General features: G+C 44.9%; 1 protein-coding gene across 1 annotated transcript in view; it reads right to left on the reverse strand.

Moving 5' to 3' along the window:
* Positions 1–25,166, reverse strand: part of FAM21 (Family with sequence similarity 21) — a 98,301-nt gene that overhangs the window by 24,846 nt on the left and 48,289 nt on the right. Inside the window, exons 18-23 of the mRNA XM_089548493.1 lie at positions 17,722–17,800; positions 15,854–16,024; positions 14,199–14,270; positions 5,224–5,322; positions 2,791–2,914; positions 2,430–2,500 (exon numbers count right to left, since the gene is read on the reverse strand). Coding sequence (XP_089404619.1) covers positions 2,430–2,500; positions 2,791–2,914; positions 5,224–5,322; positions 14,199–14,270; positions 15,854–16,024; positions 17,722–17,800 — 616 coding nt within the window. The remainder of the gene's footprint in view (positions 1–2,429; positions 2,501–2,790; positions 2,915–5,223; positions 5,323–14,198; positions 14,271–15,853; positions 16,025–17,721; positions 17,801–25,166) is intronic.

Consider the following 25,166-nt stretch of genomic DNA (forward strand, 5'->3'; position numbering starts at 1 on the left):
GGATTCTGCTATGACGACACAGAACTAAGTGACGTGAAACATGACATTCACATGACGTAACGCAGACTCCGTGATTTCTGGTGGCCAGCAGTGCGGCCCAGCAGCAGCCGAAAAGAAAGCTACCGCCGGCCGCACGTTGAAGGCATCTATCGGCTATTGCGGCCGTCGCTTCGTTTACATTTGCACCGGCGTTTTGCCAGCGTTACAATGGACCCCGTTCTCGAAGTCGTCAACGAAGTTCTCGCAAATAGACGCCTTTAGCATACCGTGTACCTTGTTACCGTTAGCGGAATACCGGGAGCCCCCATACCGCTGAGAGCAAGCGCTGATTGGTCCCGGCGCTGCAGGAGCGCGCGTAGCTATCGGGTACGTGGCGCCATCTGGCGACGTCAAGGAGATTTGCGCATGCATTTGCTGCGCCTCAGTGATTCGTAGCTTCTCGTGTCCTAGTGTTGCTAGAACTATTGGTTCTAGCCACACTGTTTTGTCCTATGATGCCATGAAGCTTGTACTTGCGAGTTTGGCCTGTGGCGGCGATACCTGTATTTTGGTTCTTGTTCTTTTCTATGTTACAGGAGCTTTGTTGTCAGTATGAATGGCGTTTTTGTAATCAGGAGCTGGTATTCTGTCGATGCAAGTCAACTTCAATTTCTCCTCAGTGTCCCTTTAATGCCCCCCAATTTCACCTTAAAAGCCATTTTCTAGCGCCAGTGTAACATGTGTAAATTGAATGCTATCAGTACAAGTCGTGATGACATTAACATTTTCACCTGAACATAGTACTCTGTCCATACGCCTATGACATCCTTTGCAACTGTTCAAACGTAATATTAAGATTATTCTACACAAAGTGATGGAACTCACAATACAACAACAGTGCAGTAGACAAACACAGGCAAATGAAAAGTGCAGACAGAGCAAGCACCAACTTCAACTGAACATAGGTGAACAGAAGGTGCAGCTTATATTTACAGCCAGCACATGCTGAAAAACAAAAATAAATGATAAAAAGCAAATGGCCAATCAAAGCACCCTACCATCAGTGCGCGCACCGCTATTCCCATGACAGTGAGTGTGAATGTGCCACAGGGGAAGAAATTCTGTCAGTTGGCGAAGTAATGCACATCCCTCCTCCGCAAGCTACACTGTGTGAATACACCACGCCCAATAACCTGCTAACGATGAATGTAAACATCGATTTACTAACAACTTCATGCAAATCTTTATGAGGTATGTTCACATTTTTGATTTCACCACTCGGCGGCGTTAGCATCGTTGATTGTGAACGAAAAATCCCCAGAGAAGCAACCTAGTGGGCAGGTGGGCCACCTAGGTCCTGTAACCTTGTGGAGTCATCACAACCTGCCCACCGGATTCTGAGAAAACTGTGCACCATGGCAGGTGGCAGTTAAATTAATGACTGTCTTTTGTGCACTTCATCTACTCAAAGGGATTTAAATCAACCAGTCCGAGCAATAGGTCACCACTACCAATTTTGTCACTTTGTACTTAGGGCCCAAGGAATCTGTGAGAAATCAACCAGTCCGAGCAATAGGTCACCACTACCAATTTTGTCACTTTGTACTTAGGGCCCAAGGAACCTGTGAGAAGTTCCAATACTAGAAACGAGGATATTAATCTAGCTGGCTTTCCTTCCTGTTCACAATGAATGAGCATATTTTTATAAGTTCTGGTCAAATTTTATCTAATAACCTTGATTTTGTGAATAATATTTTGGCGCAAAACAAGAATCACTTATGAAGCTTCTTATTGTAAAAGGTTGTTTAGTTAGTGCCATTCTGATGTATTGTATTAAATTTTAAAGCTGATAGGTCTTGGATCAAAAAAAATTTGACCAAACCCAAAAGAAATCGCTATTTTTGCCAGGCAGAGAAAGAGAAAGAGAACACATTTTCATATGCCTCTGTTTGGCGAAATTTATCACTGAATTTTTCTTCATGCCTTTTTTTTCTACGTGCAGCTGCAGCTGTGGCAAGTCATGTGGTATGTCATGTAGCTGGCACACCTCCACTTGAAGGTCAAATGCACCACGCCAATGACCTTGGCCTGATGAGGCAAGTAAAGCTTTTGCTTTAATAAAGCTTGTTTGCTCTCCCTTCAGTGTCAGTGCTTGCCCACGCCTGTGGTCAAAAGTTGACCAGCTGCAAGGATTGCAAAAGAGCTCGACATTCTATTTCATGCTATATGCCACAGAGGACAGTGTAACTAGCTGAGATGCTCACTAGAACATACTTTGCTGCTGAATATGCTGGCTCACCATGACTGACGGTTGTCCCCTCCATGTAATGAGCAAACAAGAAGCAAACAATTCTGGAAGCACTGCCCAGGAAGTCTGTCAAAGCAGGGCTCTTGGCCAAAAAAACCCTTCAGGCTTCAAAGAAAGAATAAGAAAGCCTGCAGATACTTGCCAAGGCAGAAGACTGGGAAAACAGGGGGTCACCTTCCTCTTGCCCAAGCTCATTTGGGATTTCGGCAGACTCTGCACAAGCAGTGGATGTGTGTTATTGCGGACTGTGGGGTTCTAACATCTTGAAGTGATTCAGGCAAAGAGGCATGCTGCAGTGGAGGGCTCAGAATTAATTTAGACCACCGGAATTTCTTTTACGTGTGCCGACATCATATGGCACATGGGCGTTTTTGTATTTCACATCCACTGAAATACGGCTCGCAACCTAGGGGGTCAGCGACTGAACGCCAAGGCCACTGAGCCACTGTAGCAGGCATGGTTGCATATTATTCAGTGAGCAAGATACAAACAGGCACACGCACCTGCTGCTGGCATGCCACTCCTTTCCAGCCGACTTCTGAGCTCGTCTCCAAACATGCTTGAGCCTCCAAACAGAGAGACACCCCCCGCTGGCTTCTTTTTGGGAGAAGAGTCTGCGACACTGGGCTGCACAACATGGGCGCAACAGCGTAAAGTTTCAGACTGCTTCAGCCCCCACTCTACCACCAAGAAAATGCTCTCATTTGTGATTGAGAGAGGAGTGACTGCACTCAGCATGTTTAAAAATAACTGAAAATAGCCAGAACAAGCAACCGAGAGCCAAGCCAATGTGGGTTACCTCACGAACGCATTTCTTTTCAGCTGAGAACAGAGCTGCTTCTCTCAAAGGTGGCCCTGCCAATGCATACAAGCATGTCACAGAAGCAATACAGGCTGCCCACTACCTTCTTTAAACGTGTTTTTACTCTCTCACTTTCGCACAGAGCAAGGCAAGTTTTTGAGGACAGGACATTCATCTCTTTGCACTGAACTTGCACAACTGAAAAATCACGGCCACATCACTTCAACACAAATTTCCTGTTGCCACAAGTTACAGCTTTCATGTCAACTGTAGGGTCCCAACATGCTACAGGCCAGACAGCTATAGACATGACTAAAAGCATAAGATGATGACCAAGACATAGAAGAACCTAGCATGATAAAGATGCTACCAGCAAAGATCAGTGGAATAACAGGAGTAAAAAGAAAAAGGTAGAAATAATGGCAGGACAATGGCCATGTCAAGGGTTGCCCTACGACTGACACAATGCTTGTCTCAAGAGGTCTACAGAACTTGAAGAAAGGCCGCCTATCTGCGTCATCAAGTCGTCACTCTGCAGCCACGTGCGACACTCAGTTGTGCGGGCACCTAGGAACCATCGAAATCACTTCTGCCTCAATTCACTGCAAGAATAGGATCATTCAAATGGCTATTCTGGTCTTTTTATGCATTGCTTCTGCTTCAACAGAGTGGCCATTTCTTGGTCATTTCTAAGCCAGGAAACCTCATAAGTAATATTTTGAGTCACAAGATCAATCTGAAGTTACCAAGTTTGTCTGAAGCAGCACCTGCATTGTTTCTGTCGTGTTGACCGGTCATCATTATGTCTCTTCATAATAGCAGTACATAACCATTCACGTGGGAATACAAATTATGTCACCTATTGCCAGTACCTGGGTTGGGCCACGGCCTATGGCCAGGATTGGACCACTGTATGAAGGCAGTGGTTGAACAGACACTGATCTCTGTTTTAGGTAATTATACTTAGAAATGCTTGCAAAACCAATTCAAAAACGTTTTAACAAGTTAAGCACTTTTTTGCCTGAATAACTTCAGTTCTCACATTATCGCAGAAGATCAACTCAGCGTTGCATAATAGCTAGCTCTAGTTATTCTTTTAAATAAAGGAATAGATGTTGTAAATCGTAATATTTGATCATAAGAACTAAATACCTGATTTGTAAATATAATACAGTAGAATCCATATGATACGAATCTTACAGGGCCATGAAAATCTTACAGGGTCGTACATTCATATTATCCGTAGTGACGTGGGAGAGTGTTCGAAAGATCCGAAATTCTGCACATTGTACACAATGCCCTCATGCAGAGGAATTTTATGAATTCGTATCATCCTGAAATTCAAGTCAATAGTGTTCGTATCATCACGATTCTAATGTAATGAAGTACATTTCACCATCCATCCTATATATTGAAACTAAAGTACCACAACAACCCATTCATGGCTCATTTCTTACAACTGTAAGTAAACAACCTTCTAAATGTACAGTCATCCATACATTTGTCTGGAGCACTAGAACAACACGATGTTGTGCATTTATGACAATCGCTGCTGCATGACGAGCCCAATACAGCTTTCAGAGACATAAGGGGTTAAACCCAATCCCTGAGAATATGCATGCCATGATAAGGTCAGGTCTCGAACCCTAGGCCACTTGTAAATAACACAAGGGTACTCCTCAGTAAGCTGTTTGAGCACTCTAGACAGTCTTATGGAAGACTGTATTATTAAGGACAAAAGCCTCCAGGACACGCGAGCTGCAATCGAAGGCCATAGCTCTGTTACTACCCGGTGGCTCAAGACTACACACGTCGAAGTGAGAGCACGCTACTGATTTTAGACTACTGCCTATCTTTTGGCAACAAGTCTAAGTAGAGCTGTAGAATTTTTGCAAAATATAGAAATTTAATATAATACATTCTCATTTTCTACCCAAGCCTACATCTTTGTCCTAATAAAGAAGCAACTGACAATATCTCAAGGCCTAACACAGCACGTTGGAATGGTAAGGGAAAGCAGGAATTGCAACACAGCATTTTTTTTTGTCAACTCTGTGCATAACAGTGGCACTGATGCAAGGACCAGAGGGTTCACAAAGCTGCCAAGGTGGGCAGGGAAACGGAGCAAACCCACCTGTGGTGGAGCAAAGAGATCCACATCCACGTTGTTGTCAGGGGAGGACTTGAAGAGCTCGTCCTCTTGATCAAAAAGAAAGCGGCTCCCACTGCGCAGCTGCAAGGAGAGCCGTTTTTATCCAGTTATGCATTTTCTGACAACAAAATGACAAAAGAAAGGTGAAATTGCCCATTGCCAGACCTGTCTTCTTCACCCAGAAGTGCCAAAGGCCAGACCAGACAAAGTGAAAAAGGGGACTAAACAGCTGAATGACTATTGTAAGAGATAAATAACTGCTGACAAGTTGCAAACACCAAAAGAACAAAGTAGGCTGTATCCTCGCGTATTTTAAGGCATATACTTAAAGGGACACTGAGGAGAGCTCTATTAATATTTTTTTTATAGCAAAATCCGATAGTTCGGCATTTCATGGCTTTGTTGCCACTTGGCCGGCAGCGAAAGATGCATTTATTTCTAAGAAATTTGGATTCGAAGTTGAAATAGTTTTTCCCGCCGCTCTGATTCAAACTTGGGATTCTGCTATGACGACACAGAACTAAGTGACGTGAAACATGACATTCACATGACGTAACGCAGACTCCGTGATTTCTGGCGGCCAGCAGTGCGGCCCAGCAGCAGCCGAAAAGAAAGCTACCACCGGCCGCACGTTGAAGGCATCTATCGGCTATTGCGGCCGTCGCTTCGTTTACATTTGCACCGGCGTTTTGCCAGCGTTACAATGGATCCCGTTCTCGAAGTCGTCAACGAAGTTCTCGCAAATAGACGCCTTTAGCATACCGTGTACCTTGTTACCGTTAGCGGAATACCGGGAGCCCCCATACCGCTGAGAGCCAAGCGCTGATTGGTCCCGGCGCTGCAGGAGCGCGCATAGCTATCGGGTACGTGGCGCCATCTGGCGACGTCAAGGAGATTTGCGCATGCATTTGCTGCGCCTCAGTGATTCGTAGCTTCTCGTGTCCTAGTGTTGCTAGAACTATTGGTTCTAGCAACACTGTTTTGTCCTATGACGCCATGAAGCTTGTACTTGCGAGTTTGGCCTGTGGCGGCGATACCTGTATTTTGGTTCTTGCTCTTTTCTATGTTACAGGAGCTTTGTTGTCAGTATGAATGGCGTTTTTGTAATCAGGAGCTGGTATTCTGTCGATGCAAGTCAACTTCAATTTCTCCTCAGTGTCCCTTTAAGACCCATTTTTCTCAGCAGCTACAACATAGCGCTCATTCAGGTTAGTTTCGTTTTGTTACCCATTCTATCATCTTTATACGGAACAAGAATCTTAGTTCTGTAGCAAATGGGCACACTTTCACAATTTTTTTTTAGAAATCCATTAATTTTTTTGCTGTTTTCACATAATAAATCTCTTCAAGAAAAAAATCTATCCCATAGATGTTTACCATTCTAATCCAATAGCTTTGCCTATCGGTGCAGATAAAGGTACATGATAATCAGCCTTCTCCACATTTTGCTAATAATGGGTCAAATGTGTCTGAAGATGACATTTGGAGGCATTTTAAAGTCAAAGCAAAACATACATTTGCTCCAACTTTTTGGCATAAACAACCATACTGAACCATGAATTCAGTAGCCACCAGTACCAGTGTAAACTTTATGCTTTCCTGCTTGTCAGCGTTTCTGTGGCCCCGTTTGTGACCTCCGTGCATCTCTCCCAGTAGGCACTCGTAAATGAAGGTCGTCCTCATGCAACTATATCACACTGCCAAACCTTGGTGATATCCCAAAAGCCTTGGGATGTAAGTGAGGATATCACGTGATGTTAAGTTGGGTCATTATGCTATCATGGAATACGAGCACTATGTCTTGAGTCATCATTACAGAGTGCGCAGTAGAAGAATGTGGTAGGACAGTTCGACAGGATACCAGCAAGCTATCTCAGGAGACAGAAGATCTGATAAGAAACGCCAAAGCATGAAAGCACCAAATCCTAGAACTGGCAGAACAATCAAAATTAATAAACAAGCACAAGATAGCCAACAATAGGAAGTTTAATATGGAGAGAATAAAACATGCTCTAAAGAACGAAGGTAGCCTAAAGCGATGAAGAGGAAACTAGGCATATGTAAAAGCCAGATGTATGCATTAAAAGACAAAGACAGCAATATTACCAGCAATATGGATAAAAGAGTTCAGCAAAAATCTATACAGTAGACAAAGTAACCAGAACATTAAAGAGAGAGGCATCAGTGCAGAGCAGTGGGATATCTCGCCACTGAAAAAGGAAGTAAAGAAAGCTTTAGGAGCAACGAAAAGGGGAAAATCAGCTGGTGAGGATTAATTAACAGCAGATCTGTTGAAGGATGGAGCGCGGAAATTGCGCAAGGAAAACTAGCCACCCATACACCCAATGCTTTATGGCCTCGAGCGTACCAGAATCTTAAAAGAATGATAACATTATTTTAATTCATAAGAAAGGAGATGTCAAGGAGATGTTGAAAAATTACAGACTGATCAGCTTACTATCTTTTGCCTATAAGGTATTTACTAAGGTAATTTGCTAATGCCACCACGGTGGCTCAGTGGTTATGGTGCTCGGCTGCTGACCTGAAAGACGCGGGTTCAATCCCGGCCGCGGCGGTTGAATTTTGATGGAGGCGAAATTCTAGAGGCCCATGTACTGTGCGATGTCAGTGCACGTTAAAGAACCCCAGGTGGTTGAAATTTCCGGAGCCCTTCACTACGGCATCTCTCATAGCCTCAGTCGCTTTGAGACGTTAAACCCCATAAACCAAACCAAACGCTAAACAGAGTCAGGAGGACGACCTTAAACTTCAATGAACCAAACGATCAGGCAGGCCAATAAAATTTCTAAATCACAAGCATTTTTAAAATTACAGCTTTTAAAACTGCAACACTTACTATGTCATTGTCATGCCAACAATTTTTTCACACTCAGGAAAAAATATTGAAATTTCGGTTATGTCCTCATTGAAATAAAGATACGTGGCCATTCCTGAAAATTTTATCAAAATGTGTGCATAGGTTCAAAAGTTGGCTCTCCCAACCTGCATCCCCCCTTAATGGTTAGCATCCCACAAGCCTTCTTTTTTTCAGTTAAAGAATATGGCACGCATGTATGAGATTACTACCGCTAAGCTGCTGTCAGGGCTGTCTTCCTGGTCAGCATATGTTTCATTGGGCTCTTCAAGCCTTCTAACATCATTTTTACCACATCTGAAACGACAGTCCAGGCATAAACAACCCTACTTAAGGGGGGATGCAACTTTCAACACCAACTTTCTTTTTATGGATTTTAATCATAATATTTTTGCATGTAAGTAATACTTTCTAATTAAGTGCACAAAATTTAAGCACAATATCTCAAGAACTTTTTTTCTAGAAATTTTTATACTTCTACACCTTGTGGAAAGCCTGCAGAATCTGTTGAACGTTCACTACATTTATCAATGTATGCTACGCATGATAACAATCTTATATTTATTTTTTCTTTGCACACCACACTTTTTTTTTTTTTTCATTTTTTGCAGGTCAGTTAGCATAGACATGTTCAACTAAAAACAATATGTCACATTGAAATCCACAATTCATCAAAATGAGAGACTAAGATTGTCGTCACCCAGTGGAGTTCTGTGAGTGCAACAAAACAAACTGGAGAGAAAACAGAAATGAAGAAATCTGCTCCACAAGGTGAACAAGTCGGAAAGCCAGATCAGAGAAAAACATCAATTTTTCGTGAATTTCCCCAATACTATAAAGTGGCACTGTGGTTAGTTTTGTTTCTGGTTTATAGGGGTTTACAACCTGAAGTGACCAAGGCTATGAAGGACGCTGCAGTGAAGGCCACCAGAAATGTAGACCAGCTGGGGTTCTGTAACTTGCACTGACATCGCACAGCACATGAACCTCTAGAATTTCACTTCCATCGAAATTCGACCACCACGGCCGGGACTGAACTCGGCCATAGCAGTTGACCGGTGAAGATATGCGGTAAATGACCGCACTTCTTGTTGGATCTCAGCAATGAAACTTTGGGACAGCATTGAAAACGAGGCATACAAGCAGATGTAATAATTTTAAAAAAAAAGCTATTTTTCTTAATTTCCTTGCTTTTCCCCCTTAATGCGGTAGGTAAGCAAAAGCAGCACAAGCAGAGACTCAGTAGTGGGGGGGCTCCAGACTGATATAGACTGCCTGGGGTTCTTTAACCCTTTAGGGGACAGCATATATTTTTTGCAAAATTGGTGAAAAATTTGACCACACAAGCAGATGACGCGTGCAGAAATGGTTCTCAACATATTTCACAGTTTCAGTAAAATAGTTAAGTGGAAAAGGTGGGACATATTTGTCCCATTGGCACTAAATAGGGGTAAAGGAAATGGGAAGTATTTGTCCCTATGACCTACATGGGCTTCCTCACTGAGTTAGTTTCTTCTGAACACTTCAACTTGTTCGCACTGGTTCGCTTGCTGTTGAACTTGTTCACACTACTTCTCGTGTTGTGGAACACCAATGGTGTCTATGCCTTTGTTCGACTTTCACAGGGTTGTGTTCTTTGCCGATGAGCCACCTTCACCCGAAACGCCAACTATGTTTGGCTATTTTTTTACCCTCCATGTTCATTTGGAAGGGCTTTTTGTTGCTGGCTGTTCTGAATACAGTTAAACCCCGATGTAACGAACTTCAATGTAACGAAATCCTCGATATAATGAAGTATTCCAGTTTTCATAACTTTACATCCATTGAACACCTTATATTTTAAGCTTCAGTATAAGCAAGTAGATTTTGCTGAAACTTCAGTGTAACAAAATTTCATTACTGGCTGGAAACAAACCCAAGAAAAAAATGGCTGTGGCTTAGCTTGGCTAGGCTTGGTTATGCAAGCAAAAGCTCTGCCAATCGAACGATATGGCTAGTGTGACGTTCCGTACTGCGAGCACTCACTACTGTCATTTCGTCAGTTCCCAAAGCCATCGTCGAAGTCGAAGGTGAGGCGTCCATTGCCACCTCTAAAGCTCGTCGCTGTCGTCCTTCTGCATCTTTCTTCCGACGCTTAGCTCGCCGAAGTTCCTGTTCTACACTCATTTCAGCCTGGCGCTTTGCGTGCTCGTACTCACATTTCTGCTCTAACTAAACAGAAAGCCGAGCGACATATGCAGGATGGTCCAACGCATCTAGCCGCTTTTGCCACTGGGAACGAGCAGACAACTTCGGCACAGATGGACCAGCGTCCTCGCTCCCTCCCATTCTACAACGGCTGAACTGAAGCACTGGCCTGGCTATAGCGAGAAACTGCAAGGCGACAAATAGAGTGGCGCCGTCTCCCTTTCAAGCGATCGGCGAGTCACGTGGTTAGTGACATGAACACAGCTGGCGAGGCGGCAGTTGGTGCAGCAACGGCAAGTCAAGTGGTATCACTCCTTCATTTCAAGGTCAAACTCTCACACACGCCAAAGTTCGCTCGACTAGGCCAGTAAAGCTTTCTATTTAAATTTGTATCGCGGGCGTGAGTAGTTGAGCGGAGTGCGTGCGGAAGTGTGCATTGGAGCATGAGCATGATATGGGCGCCACCCAGCTTTCACATACAGAGTGCATAGGCAGCCGCAAATACGACTACGATCGTAGCGAAATGCACACCGCTGACCATGCCATCTGGGATAGTATGGGCGAGGCTGGGACAAGCATCTGCGTAGCTTGGCAGCCTGCCAGGCCAGCCCGTGGCTCTCGCTATCTCACCCAAAATCGGCGCCGAATGCGACACACTGCCCGTGCTCAAAGGCATCGAGTCATTTGCATCGCATTTACAAATGCCCAAAGACTGGTAAATGGATTGTTGAGATCAGTGCTGTTGGCACACCCATCAGCTGCGAAGCCCATCGCGTGCTTCATCATCATTTTCATCATCATTTTTATTCCAACATCAACATTACAAATGCTGAGGACCGTGAACAAAAAGCCTCTAACTGGGCTTGACGGGGTTCACGGCCCCTAAAAATCACGGCATTGGCAACAAAACTAGAATAAAAACACAACGCATCAGACATGGGAGGATGTGGCACAAAATCAAGACATAAGCAAAACAATTACAAGATTAGTAGAGTGTTTAATGAAGTATACAATGTACGGTGCAATACAGAAAAAGGTTAGAAAGTGCAATTATTGTGGCTATGATATATTTACAAAAAAAAAAAAAAAACAGTATTGTGGCTATGAAACAACTCGTTTGTTTAGAAGCGACGGGAGCATATTATGTAGCATCTGGTATCCATAGTTAGTGCGTGCTCGAGGTATTTCCCACAGTTCAGTACTGCGGGTATTTCGTGTTTTTCGTTTAGGTGTCAGGTTTGCTATGCCGCCTAGAATGTTTTTATTCTGTTTAATTCCGTTAGAATAACGCTTAAGGAGCATTGTTTCATAAATGTCAGGAAGTGTGATAATGTTTAGTTCCCTGAAGAGAGGTGCAGTATGACTATCGTATGTAGCGTTTGCAACTATACGAATTGCCTTTTTTTGTAGGAGGTGAAGTTTAGTAATATTTGACAAAGTAGTTGTATCCCACACTAGGTGACAGTAGTTAATATGTGAAGTAAAAAGGGCACTGAAAATAAGGCGTTTAATGCAAACAGGAGCAAAATATCGCAATTTGCACAGGATCCCTGTAATGCGACAAACTTTAGTTGCAACTGCATCTATGTGAGCATTCCAGGACATGTTTTTTTCGAACAGAACACCAAGACATTTAACTTGCGACGCTATCTGAATATCTGCAGTGCCGAGATGGAGTATGGCCTGCGTGTCTATGTTTCGGTTTTTCGGCCTGAAAAAAACAGCTTTTGTCTTACTGTTGTTTATGGCAAGCGAATTAACGGTACTCCAGGAATGTAGTTTATTTAGAAGTACATTTGCGCGTGAGATAAGAAGCTCGGCATCAGACCCTATTAAAAGTATGCTGGTATCATCACACCTGACAACCTCGTTTCTCACTCAGACGATGCATGTGTGCAAAAACACACACTCGCATTTACGGCAGGAAACACGAGGAGGGGGTGGGCCTGATTTCACTTAATTAGTTGGTGACTGGAGGCCACTCTTCTTGCTCTCGCCGACATGGAGAAAGAAAGGCGAGTAAGGAAAGGGGGAGGAGCAGGACGGCATAGCCCTCTCTGCAAGGCTGCCGGCGCCGCCGGCCACGAGCTTGCAGCGGTAGCAGCGGCGGAACAAGTCATCGTGTCAACAGTGTGCTCGAGGCACCTACGAGAGGACGATGATGGCAGTAAAACCAAAACTCAAGGCGAGTGTGTCGTCCCTGTCACCCACCAGATGGCTGGCACGGTAGACAAGCTATGGCCGCTTGCGAGCCCGCAACATAAGCAAGACACTCATAACACCATTGCTGCTGGTGAAGAAAGGGCAGAGGAACCACTTTAATCGAAAATAACGTTTCTTTTTTTTTTTTTCCGTGAGTTTCCGTAGCATGTTTTGACGGATTCTTAGCCTGCTAGGAGACGAATTTCAATGTAGTGAAATTTCAGTATTACAAAGTAAACTTCCAATTTTACCGACTTCGTTAAATCGAGGTTTAACTGTATTTGGCTATTGATGATTTAGCACCCAATGACAAACCCTACACACGATGTTTGAGAATTACCACTCAATATTCAGTTGTTAAATGTCCAACTATTTTCAGCATGGTAAAAAAAAAAAGCGCATTCCTTCTGTTGCTTGTTATCTCAAATTTTCGAAACAAGTGCAAGCTGTGATCTAGAGTTGTTCCTCCATATGCAGAAAAAAGGAATCATTCGCGCGCATTTTGATTGTCTTTTTGCCAGATCGAATATAGCCAAAAACTCGCAACGCACCCGAAAAAAAAAGAACGAAGTTTCAAGGCCTCGATTCACTACCTCATCTAGTGGGCCAGGCTGAAACCATAGATAGGTGAGAGCACAACATAAGTGGGGCTGTGTTCCACTGACTGTTATGAGCCCTTTAGTATGGGGGAACAAAGTGGGACGTATAAGCCCGTTGTCCCACAAAAATGAATAGGCACTGACGTTGCACAGCACACGGGGGTCTAAGTATCTCCAAAGAGACTTTCTAGAAGATTTACTCACACAAGAACAAACATTTCTTTTTGCCAGTTGTCTCCAAAGAGACTTTCTAGACGATTTACTCACATAAGAACAAACATTTCTTTTTGCCAGTTGTTGGAAGATTCAAGTAAAAAAGGGGATTAGCTCATCCTCGGCTGGCAAATTGAAAGATCAATGCCCAGATCTTGAAACTGTGACAACTGTTGACCAGAATTACTTTTTGCTTTGGGGCCAAATGTGACAAAACTTTAAAAAATAAAACACATGAGGTGGCTTGTCAAATTTGATTGGTCACAACCCAAAAATATTAAAAAGTATCTACAAATAATGAAGACCTGCATTATGTTTATTCTGGCCTGGAGATGTTCTAACAGGTAGGCTTTTTTTTGTGTGTGTAACGTTAAAAAGACGCTGATGAAAATTTTGTACAGTCTGGCTTTTGGCACTACTGTGTAAAGAACATGTGAAACCAGCCACCCCAAACAGCATGTGTCAACCTGTCATGACACTCCACCTTTTTCTATAAAAAAAACGTAAGGTTACTTCAATGAAAACATTAATGTCAGCAGCAGCCAGCGTATTTGGAGTGGCATACTACACTGGGCTATGCCCCATTGTGCCATGTGGTTGTCACTGTTGAACAGCCATCATGGGGATCTCACACACGAAGACTATCATTTGATAGACAGGACATAGTACTATAGCACTAGACAACAGCGATGAAGGGAGAGAAGACAACACACAAATGCTAGTTCTGCTCTCTCTTCATCTCTGTTATTTAGTGCTAGTACATCGTCCTCTCCACCTAAACACCAACTAGCCCATCTTTCTGCCTTAAAGACCACCGTTTGCATTGAAGTAGTGCTTACTACAAGGGCCACTGCAGAAATAAGCTGTCTCAACCTTCTCACCTTGAGAACAGGTTCCTCCTCAGGCACTGCCCCACTGTGGACCACTGATGTGGGCTCAGCCTCTCCTTTGGACTGCACGGCAACAAAGTACAAAAAGTAGGCATAACCAAAACGCATGCCTTAGTGCAGGGGTTCTCAAACTTTTTTGTCCCAAGGACACCCCTCATAATCAGTCGTCACAAGCGTCAAAACTGGTCGATGTTGCTTGTGAATGGACAATATGTGCTTCTTTCTTGCTGTTTCATTCGCTTTTGTAACTACCATGTTTACACTCGTAATTTGCAGTTTTTTTTTTTTTAAATTAGGGTTAAATTACGTGAACATTTTCTGAACACGTCCTAATAAGGCCATAACACTCAATATATATTGTATATTGCTGCTTGTACGTACACCTTTCATCCCGCACCCCTCGCTGGCCAACAAAAAAGTTTACTCAAATATAAGAAATTTACCCCCTCCCGCCCCACCCCATGTTACATAGTTCCCCACGAGATGACATGATGGCAGGTTAGCAGCTCAAAGCAATAAATGTGCAACAATACAATTGCAAAGCCAGCAAGAGGAAAATTGAAGCCAAGAAGATCCTGAGAAGTCTACTCTACAAGGTTTCTTTTGTCCGCATCCTAAACCTCACCTTCATAAGCTGCCTTCGGGAAATAGCCAAGCACAATTCCATGTCGCGCCATAGTTTCTACGAGAGCGGGCTTCCATGTTATACCCGTTGCTGTTGTTGTATCCTTTACGAAAGCCTCCCTGACCAAATGATCAGGCAGTCTTTCGTAAAGGATACTCGACACTAGACCATATTTACGCTATCAGTAAGGTGATAGAGAAGTGTGCAGAATATAACCAACCCCAACATATGGCCTTCATTGATTACGAGAAAGCATTTGACTCAGTGGAAACCTCAGCTGTCATACAGGCACTGTGGAATCAGGGTGTAGAAGAGTCTTATGAGAAAATAGCGGAAGATATTTATAACAACTGGACAGCTACCATAGTCCTCAATAAAGTCAGCAATAAAAATTCCGATAAGGAAAGGTGTCAGGCAAGGAGACACGATCTCGCCAATGCTATACACCGCCTGTTTACAGGAGGTATTCCGGGGCCTGAAGAGGGAAGAGTTGGGGATAAGAGTTAAAGGAGAATACCCAAGTAATTTGCGATTCGCTGATGACACTGCCTTGCTAACGCAGCGAGCTATGGAAAGAGAAATGATAGGTGTAGGGTTAAGAGATCAGAAGCAGGTGGAGTGGGTGAGGGTACAAACGTGGGTTAATGACATTCTAGTCGAAATCAAGAGGGAGAAATGGGCTTGGGCAGGGCATGTAATGCGAAGGCAAGACAACCGAACGGAGTGGATTCCAAGAGAAGGCAAGTGTAGAGGGGGCGGCAGAAAGTTAGGCGGGCAGATGAGATTAAGGAGTTTACGGGGATACGGTGGCAGCTAATGGCAAAGAACAGGGTTAATAGGAGAGACATGGAAGAGGCCTTTGCTGTGCAGTGGGTGCAGTCAGGCTGATGATGATGATGATGATGATCCGGTATGCAACAAACTAAGCCAAGAGACTGTGGGTGCTAACACATGGGTTCCCACAACAACTTGTTCACAGAGCCGAAAAGTGGCAAAAGGAGTGTGTCTCCTTCCCTCTCACCCCAACGCTCCACGAAGCGCTTTGGACGCTGTGGCTGCTCTGGCTGTCGGCCAAGTTGGTGGGGGGCGTGCGCTCAGAAAACAGGTCCTCGTCATCCTCCGCAGCTTCCTCTTCGGCGGTGAACAGAGAGATCGGCTGAGACACAGCAGGCTCCACGGGGGCCGGTGGTGGCTGCATGTCCCGAGACACTCTTTCTCTTATTTACCAACTATGAAAACAAATTAGGCACTCCACATAACACAGAATAACAATCTACATATATCGAGCAAAAAAATGAGAGAGAATGTTTACAACATTCATATACAGTGCGAAAGCACGGCGTAAGATAGCAGGCGCTGCCCACCAGTGAAATTTGTGCGACCCAGGCTGCTCTTCCAGAGCCACTGTCCTGGAATGGCAGGTGCTGTCACTGGTGGAATTTGTGCAATCCAGGTTGGTCTCGGACAGGCCAACAAATATTAGACGATTCTGGATGGATCAGAACCACCGGATTAGTGCTCTCGCACTAAAAAGAATTGCCCGTTCTTCCATTCTCCTCTGGCGTGAAGCAGCAACAGTAAGCGGTGCACTACAGCACTAATTAAGAAACAACAACGAAGTAAGCACAAAAAAAGGTAGGGATGATGGTGCAGTTACAACCGATGTCTTATAAAAGAATTTCATGCAGCAACATCTACAACAGGCTCCTTCAAGTTAGCGGCAAGCCCACCCTCCATATTCCTGACCAGATACAGAGCCTAGAATATACTGGCTAGTGTGCTGACCAAGAGCACCGAGGCGGCACCAGAAACAATGACCGCCAGTGGCTGCCACATAGGGATGCTGCCAACTGGGAGTATACAAATCTGCCAGGCCATTGACTGAGCATGCTGCAACTTCCTTGTGTCTTTTATTCCTTTATCTTTAATGTACACAAATAGCAAACTTCTCCCATCTAACATCCATAGCACTGACACTGGTGTACCAACATTTTTACCACTTTGGCTAACAGACCTGCTCAGCAACAGCTACAGTCTTATTTTTTACTGATGCAGAACAGTAGTCACTTCATTTGTTGCTCGCTTCTTCACTGTTTATTTGATTCATTACCTTGAAGACATTCTTCCTTTTTGTTTTTCATGAAGGTAGCGGGCTTAGGTTTGTTTAGCATGTTTGCATGAGCAAGGTCAGGGGAAGTGCAAGAAAGTACAAAAATACTGCAACGTGACAAAAGCATACACGTATCCATCATTCATTAACCTCATTAAACCACACATTAACTCAAAATATGCATCACAGCAACAAACTGCACAACTGAAGATAAAAATGGCCACAGTTTGTAATGATTAAAACTTAAGTTCAAGAGCTTCAAACACTGCCTCTGCACTTCATGGTCTTTGTTAAGACCATTGACAAAAAACCTGAACTTAGTAAGCAGGACATAAAACTATACAATATCTCTCATGTTTATCTTTCCTTATCTTGCATCACAAACAAAAAGCGATAAAGCTGCGTGCCAGCAGTTTTGAAGAATGAGCAAACAAACGGTGCAAAGATTTGCGGCAATATGCACACACCAAACATAGGACTGTTGCTGTGCTGTGCTAAGTGATATAGTTTGCTAAGCGAGATCATTTGCTGGTGACGAACACTCCCTGTGAGCAGTACCCCCAATCGGCAACTGTTGGCAGCCACTGGAAACGGCACCACGCCCTTCCCGTGGCGAGCTACCAGTGCTTCGCACACTAGCCAGAATATTCTAGCCACTGTATCAGAGACCCTAAGGTCACATTTACTCCTCACTCCAAAGGCAGAAAGAGCGCATAGCCCATGAGCTGCTTTGGGACGTTAAACCCCACAATTTACACTTTACTGCCAGGCAACCTTACCTTTTCAGATACTGGTGCTGCTGAGACTGGCTTCTCTGGCTCGTCTTCGAACAAAAAGATCCCTCGAGAGCCTGCGCGGCTGCAAACCAAAACAGAGAAGCCAACATCTGTGATCCAGTGACCACAGGTGACTTGTATGCCGAGTAAATGGTCATGTTGCATGTACAGGAGTGTGACCAGACAACAAGCCCTACCCTTCCCCCGGGGCAAAGAAATGAGAACCAAAATATGCCAAACTCCTTCCCAACACGCCCAGCCATAACATGGGCCCACCTGGAGCAGGTGAACAACACAATACTGACTAAGCTGATGCGCTTGGTTCCGTAGAAGGCCTCCCGCACAGCTGTCGTTACTCTGCACCAGGTAGTATGCTCACCCAGGTAACTGGCAATAAAATGATGAGCCTTCAACCAGCCCAGGGAAGAGGTGGATCTTATCTGACAGCACATCACAGTCAGGCCATCAATCAGGCCACGGAAAAACATAGCGTGCACCTACACGTGCCCTTCGTAGACTGCAAGAAAAGCATTCAGCTCAGAAGAAAAACCAGCAGTCCTGCAGCCATTGAACAACTATGTGCCTGCTAGGGATTCCTCACAAAGACTGATCAGTAACCCTAGACGCTCCAAAGTTGAAGCGAGAAAATAGATATAAAATAGGGATGCCAGGAGGTTAGTCATAACCTCATGGCTATTACAGTGGAAAGAATTATACGTGAGGGTTAACAAGGGGTAGCCCAGAAATCTATCCAGGTGAGACATCAAAAAAATGCAGCTCACGACAGGGGCCAGACAGGCAAAGTTCACATCCCCAGGCCCCTTTCCCACCTAGACCACATGACCAGAGCACAGATTCGATAGGCATAGACTGTGGGCTAAAATAACCAATAGAGAAAAATAACCCTAGAGAAATTTCACAGCCCACAGTAAATGCAGCTAGTGGCAGAATGGTAACTCGTGCCACTACAGGTTTTGCCAGCCTGCATCCACTGCTTCCCTTGGAACAGATTTTGAGACAATATTCAGCTGTGAAAAGGCAACAAAGCCCAGCACACTGTCAGCACAGGGTGCCTCAATGTGCACGTCCGCCCCCGCAGTTCAGCCGCTAAAGACGCCTTATCATTCTCTTGGAAATGTAAATCTTTAAAGCATTCCTGCTGTTAGATGAATACCATGCTGCTAGATGCTCGGAGGATACAAAAACTTTAGTGAAGGTCATGCCACCAAAGGGTTTTGCAAAATGAGAATGTGCCGCTTCTCATGGCAGTAAAAGAAAGGCACAAAACTTCAAAACTCACATCCCATTGCGAAAAACATGTTGACGCTACAATGCAAACTTCAGTGAGTGAGTGTGACCTTAGAGTTGAAAGAAACAACAAAAATAAACGACGCTGACCAAAAGAACAGATGATGACGTTCCGGCTTAGAGCCAAAACTTTTTTTTCTTTTTTTTTATCATGCTCCACCCCAACCAAACAGACTTCCGTCTAGTCTTAACACTTGGCGGGACAAGGTTGAATTCATACAAAGGAGTGTGAATGTGCAAACTGTAAAGAATGAAACAAGGAATCAAAGCGTAATGACTGCATTAAAACCTCAAATGTAACTGAAAACTCTGGCTTTCCTCGTAGACAAATATAATGAACTGCTGGGCAAAGGATGGTGGACAATACAGAAACAGCTTTGGAGATATAAAAAAGGGGAGGCTCCCTGGAATTGTTGCTGACTGAACAAGAAAAAGATAATGAAGAACCTCAAACTGCTATTGCCAGCATCAAGCAATATTTTTTAAGGAAGACCATGAAATATATGGAGCTCTTAAACTACACAAGGAAGATCTGAGATGGTCCAGAAGCTTTCTCAAAGATTGCATCTCCCCATGCCTGAAAGAAAAGAAAAAGAAGCTGTGCACAGGATAAAATCCCAAGATGGGAAAGTGGCACCTGTTCTCGTCAGGCTCATGAACATATTGATCACAGAAATGGGTAGCGAAGAAAAGCTAAACTCAGATGACATCTGCATGAATGAGGTTTTGGCACCAAGAGTGACGAAGCTTCTATGGATGAAGAAGTCGGCAGCAAAGGTGAGAGATATCAAGTTTGCCTGAACAAGGAACGGCAAAATCTTGGTCAGGAAGACTGCCAGGGCCTCCGTGATTCAGGTGATAGGCAAGGCAGACTTCAAAAAAATTTGTAAGAATGCCGAAGAGCTCCTACTCATTCAACTGACCTAGAAGTGCATGTGTGTGACATCTTAAATAATAATCAGAGCCATTCAATCAGACTAACCGTTACAGGGGTCAACATTGGGAGCCACTAAAATCATATTTAAGTCTATGCGAAAATTATTCTGGATATAATAGTACTACATGAAACCAATCTGCAGAGTACAGAATGTTGCCTTTATAATGCTACTGACTATAAGCAGTACAGGTTTGTATAGATGAATGTAAAGGAAGAGAAATTTTTAGTTTTTGTGAAGTCTGGACAATGTTTAGAAGTCATTATATGTGTGCTCAAAACTGATGTACATATCAGTAATGATATCACTTAACATCCAGAAAGACAGCTACATCATCTGATCCAATATACAGACCTCCAAGTAGCATGCAGACCAGTTTTTAAAAGAGCTCAGCACACACAGTAAGAATCCAATTCTTCCTGGAAACTTTATTATTGATGTCCTGGGTTCTTGGGAATCTAAATGCATAACTACTTAAAACTTTTCAGCAGCTTATGAACTAAACAATGTGATTGAAGAATACACAAGAGGAGAGGAGCACACGAAAAAATTTACACAAAGAGGCATATAACATACTGACGATTAGTAAGGTTTGGGTGCGGGCTAGTAAGTGCTGCACTTTACGTTTACCATATTGATGCATAGCCATTAAACTCTGGCTGGTTTGATAAGGCAGAAAGTAGCTGTTTATTATTTTGTCACCGCATCTTATTTGAAACAGAAAGATGATCCAAACACAGAAGAAGAGATTAAAATGATGAAAAAAAACAATGTATTAGTTGACAGGCTAATAAAACAATACATATGAAAGCGTTCAAAAAGAAGAAAAAGACCCCCCCCCCCCCCCCCCCCCTTTCGCCCCACACACACAGGAATATACGTAAAAAAAAAAAAGTGTCGAAGCAGTTTTACGATTTCACGGTGCACCTATGATGTCCTTTTGTGAAGAAAGCCGGGGCACACCTTAGAATAGATAGTGAAAGCCTGAAACATCATTTCACAGGCGATGTGTTTTTAACTCCTTAAGGGGGTATAGTAGGGTAAATCAACCAAAAACCTGATTTTGTAAAAAATTTCATTACTAAAAAATATTACACACTGAGCGGAGCAAAACCGTACAGTGGCGAGCGAGCAGGAACCCATTTAAAACCCATTTAAAACCCATTTAAAACTCGAACCCATTTAAAAATGGCGCCAAAAACCGCGCCTCCTGGTATTTAAAAACGGCGAACTCGAGGATTTGTTACATCATGTGCGACGAAAGATGGCGAGCTTCCTCGGGTTCGGGCCGGGCCCGGGCATGTATTACAGAAATAGGGCCGGGCTCGGACGGGTAACGGTAGAGGGTACCGGGCCCGGGCAAGGCCCGTGCAGTGCTCTACATCAGCCACCGCGGAGCGGCGGGGACGCGTAGCGAGGTACTCTATCCAGAGTTAGATGCGCATGGTGCTTATTGCCTCGCTCCTCGGCGAAGGTGCGCGCATAGGGGCACTTTTCTATTAGGGTGCGGCTTTCCTACCCTGGATATTTTTCCGTGCGAGTACAGCGCCAAGAGCGCCGCGTGCGGGCGGCCGAAAGTGCGAGCGGCGGAGACATGCGCATGACGTCAGCGCGCCGCCGCACCGGCGGTCACCGAGTGCGAAGCGGCCGGGAAGCACGAAACGTGTTCCGGTTTCGAAACAAAACTAAAATCATTACTAATGCAATCAGGTACACAAAATATTGCACCTTTATATAATATTTTGAGCCGCCAAACGTGTTGCAATTTTTTCAACGAGTCCGTCAGAATGTGAACGGCTCGTTTCCGTGAAAATACACTTTGGCACGCAATACACTCTTAAACGCATTTTTGGCACCGGAATTTAAATAGCATGGTTAATTCTCACTTTAAACGATATAAATTAAACTCGGGATGTGGCAGGGTTACGCAGATGTGACCACGCATTTACCATGCATCACCACGCAACGCCCCACACGAGGGAAAGGTGAATGCACCTTCATATTAACGCCAGAATAATGGGGGAGGGGCGCAGAGTTCGATAGTCACGCTTCGCTATAAGAGCGAAAGGTTTGGTACTTGCCGTCGATCGAACGCACGCAGCAGTCGCAATATCAAGTCCATGCGTTGGCCGTCGGTGAAGCACAATCGATACTTTCGCTAATCAAATAATGAGCCAGTGCAAACGGCACAGGCGCGCTGGCCTTTCCCGATGTTCAGCGGCGACAGTTCACCCCTGCCTCGAAAGTGCGCCCTTTATTTTTTTTCGATTTGTGGCCGAAGAGTGTGCCCGACGCTCCGCGCAATGCTCGTTCAGCCTGGCCGAGAAAGCGGCCGTGCCCGAACCTGCCGGACCGCCCACACGACAACGACCGTTCGATGGCAGCTAGCATTCCATATGACAATGGAGCGCATGTTGGAACTGCGCAAAACGACGAGGGCGGAAGAGAGGAAAGCACAGGACAAAACGCGGAACCAAGGCGGAACCTCACATTTATACAAGATTCGTAATCACACCTAGACACCATCATAGTATACAGGCACGTGGGCGCGCGTGGCACAAGTTAAATCTAGATAGTTGAATTCTTTTTTGAATAAGGATACTGAAGTGGTACTTATGCAACGGTCATTTTCTTTTTGCCCGCCGCGGTGCCTCAGTGGTTATAGTGCTCGGCTGCTGACCCGAAAGACGCGGGTTCGATCCCGGCCGCGGGGGCTGAATTTCAATGGAGGCGAAATTCTAGAGGCCCGTGTACTGTGCGATGTCAGTGCACGTTAAAGAACGTACCCCAGGTGGTCTAAATTTCCGGAGCTCTTCACTACAGCATCTCTCATAGCCTGAGTTGCTTTGGGAGGTTAAACCCCATAAACCAAACTATTTTCTTTTTTTTATGCACTAGGCTTCAAAAATTTCCCTGCTAAGCTGGGTCGGTAATTTTTTCAGGGCAATTCAGGGCAGGGAAACATTCAGTGGTAGTTAACCAGCCTGCCAGTTAGCATATATGTCTTAGCTGTATTCAGACGTGCGACACTGCTGACAGTGCGCAGTGCTGACACTGCGACACTGCACGCACGCACGCACGCACCTGGAACCATATTATGGAACGATCACAAATCCTCCGGTCAAAAGTTATTAACAGTGATGTCAAAATGATGGAACGATATATAGGCGTCACCGCTTTATGCAACGATTAAACAATTAATTACAGCATGGTGGCGCACCAAGGGAATTTATTTGCCCGGTGAGGGGCTGTCTGCTAATTTTTTGTAGAAAGAGTTACGAAAAACAGAGCAATAAAATAAACAATGTTTTATTTTTCCCAAAAGCTGTGCTTAACGTGGAAAAATATTAAGGAAAACAAGGAAGGTACAAAGTTTTGCTATTAAATTTGCTGGTGCCTACCTTTTGCTGTTGCGGGGGTGCACTGCAGAGGGGGGTGCACTGCTCTGTACACCCACAGGGAGGCGGAACACAAAAGGTTAAAGATCCCTGAAATTATTCCCGAGACCTTTACTATGGCACCTCTTTCTCTCTTTCACTCCCACCTTCCTTTACAACCCTGTCCCAGATATGCCAGACAGATACTGCGCCATTCCCTTTCCTCAAAAACCAATTTACCAATTTTAACTTCAAAGCGGAGCAGACGCTTTGAAAAAAATAGTCGGGGAACTCCCCTGAAGATCGGCGCAGCAGGACGCGGTCACCTCGTCACAGCAGGCACAGGACCATAGCTGCACACCGCTCGGACGGGGGGATATGCTGCAGGCTTCGGTTCAGCAAGTGACACCGGTTCATCCAAGCTATGTGCCAAACGCTACCCCAAATGGTCAGGACGTACTGGCGTCCCAAAATATTGCGGACAGCAAACGTGAGGTGAATGGTGATGTGAGGCCTCAATGAGCTACCTGAACGCTACGGTCCAGTTACTGGACACTCTAAAAAACAGTCTGGCTACCAACAAAGTGTCGTGTGCAACCCTGACAGAAGTCGCCAACAACAGTACGTAGCTGGTCAATGTGCCCAACATGCTCCAGCACAAAAATGTGAACGGTCCCATGCAGGAAGCCGAGAAAGAACCTCATGCAACCGTCAAGGATCACACAACTCAATACGCGATGCTGGTGATGTCCCAACCAGAGTGTCAAGGAGAGGAGCCACCTTGCGTCGGGTGTGGCTCGAGAACTCATCACGTCGGCAATGAGAACCTGGGCAAACTGTCAACAGCCCTGCGGGAAGCGGTTAATCAATGTGCCGCGAGCACCTGGGTTGCTGTACGGCAAGCAAACGTCAACTGAACAAGCAATGGGACTTGTTAACCACGTATTCTGCACCGCTATGTAGTACATGTAGGCCACGCGGAAGTAATACGGCGAAAGCGAGAGCTAATAACTCAATCTCTGGAAACTGTGTACGGGCCACCCAGCAGGCCTCATCGTATGCTCGCTACCCGAGATTACCACTTGTGGAGGGGAGATCCATGAGGCCTTGTTGATAGCCAATGCACAGCTCAAAAGGTGATGTAAACGCAAACGACATAGCTTCCCCGACCTGAGCAAGGGCTGCACCCCAGCAATGATGGATAAGAACGGCATTTAGCACTCAGACTGCCCAGTTTGTTGCAGCGAAGGTGAGCGGAGCCACAAATTCTTTTTTAGCCAAGGGCCCCCGCTATGACCACAAAAACTCACCGAGACCGCCACGGAATGCCTGGACACCATCTGTCCAAAAACCTCAGCACCGCCAGCCTCTGTCAACAGACTGTACGACACAGAAAGAAGCGAACAACACGACACAAGCACCACCGGACGCACAGCATCCACTTCAACAGGCACAGGGGAAAGCCGCAATCCTCACTTTCCCCCATTGGGGCACTGTGGATCAGGATCAGAGTGGATAGGAATGCTTCGCCCCCTACACTGCACCCCTACAATACAGCAGCAGCGTGGTGGCCTTCTTTGCTGACGCCCACTGTGAGCCTGTAAAGGTGCAGGTCGGACTAAAACAAAGATGCCCGATGTCACTGGTTCTATACATGCTTTATATGGCAGAGTTGGAGCACCGCTTGATTCAGTCCGGCGTTGGCTTTGCCCTCCCATACATGTGGGAGGGCATCCCGAAGGTCTGGACTCTCCCAGGCCTTATGTTTGTGGACGACATTTTGCTCCTGGCTGAAGATGAAGCACAGCTACAGCAGCTGATCTCACTG

Source organism: Amblyomma mixtum, chromosome 6, assembly GCF_055824585.1.
Source record: "Amblyomma mixtum isolate Tamu chromosome 6, ASM5582458v1, whole genome shotgun sequence".
Taxonomy (NCBI): Eukaryota; Metazoa; Arthropoda; class Arachnida; order Ixodida; family Ixodidae; genus Amblyomma; species Amblyomma mixtum.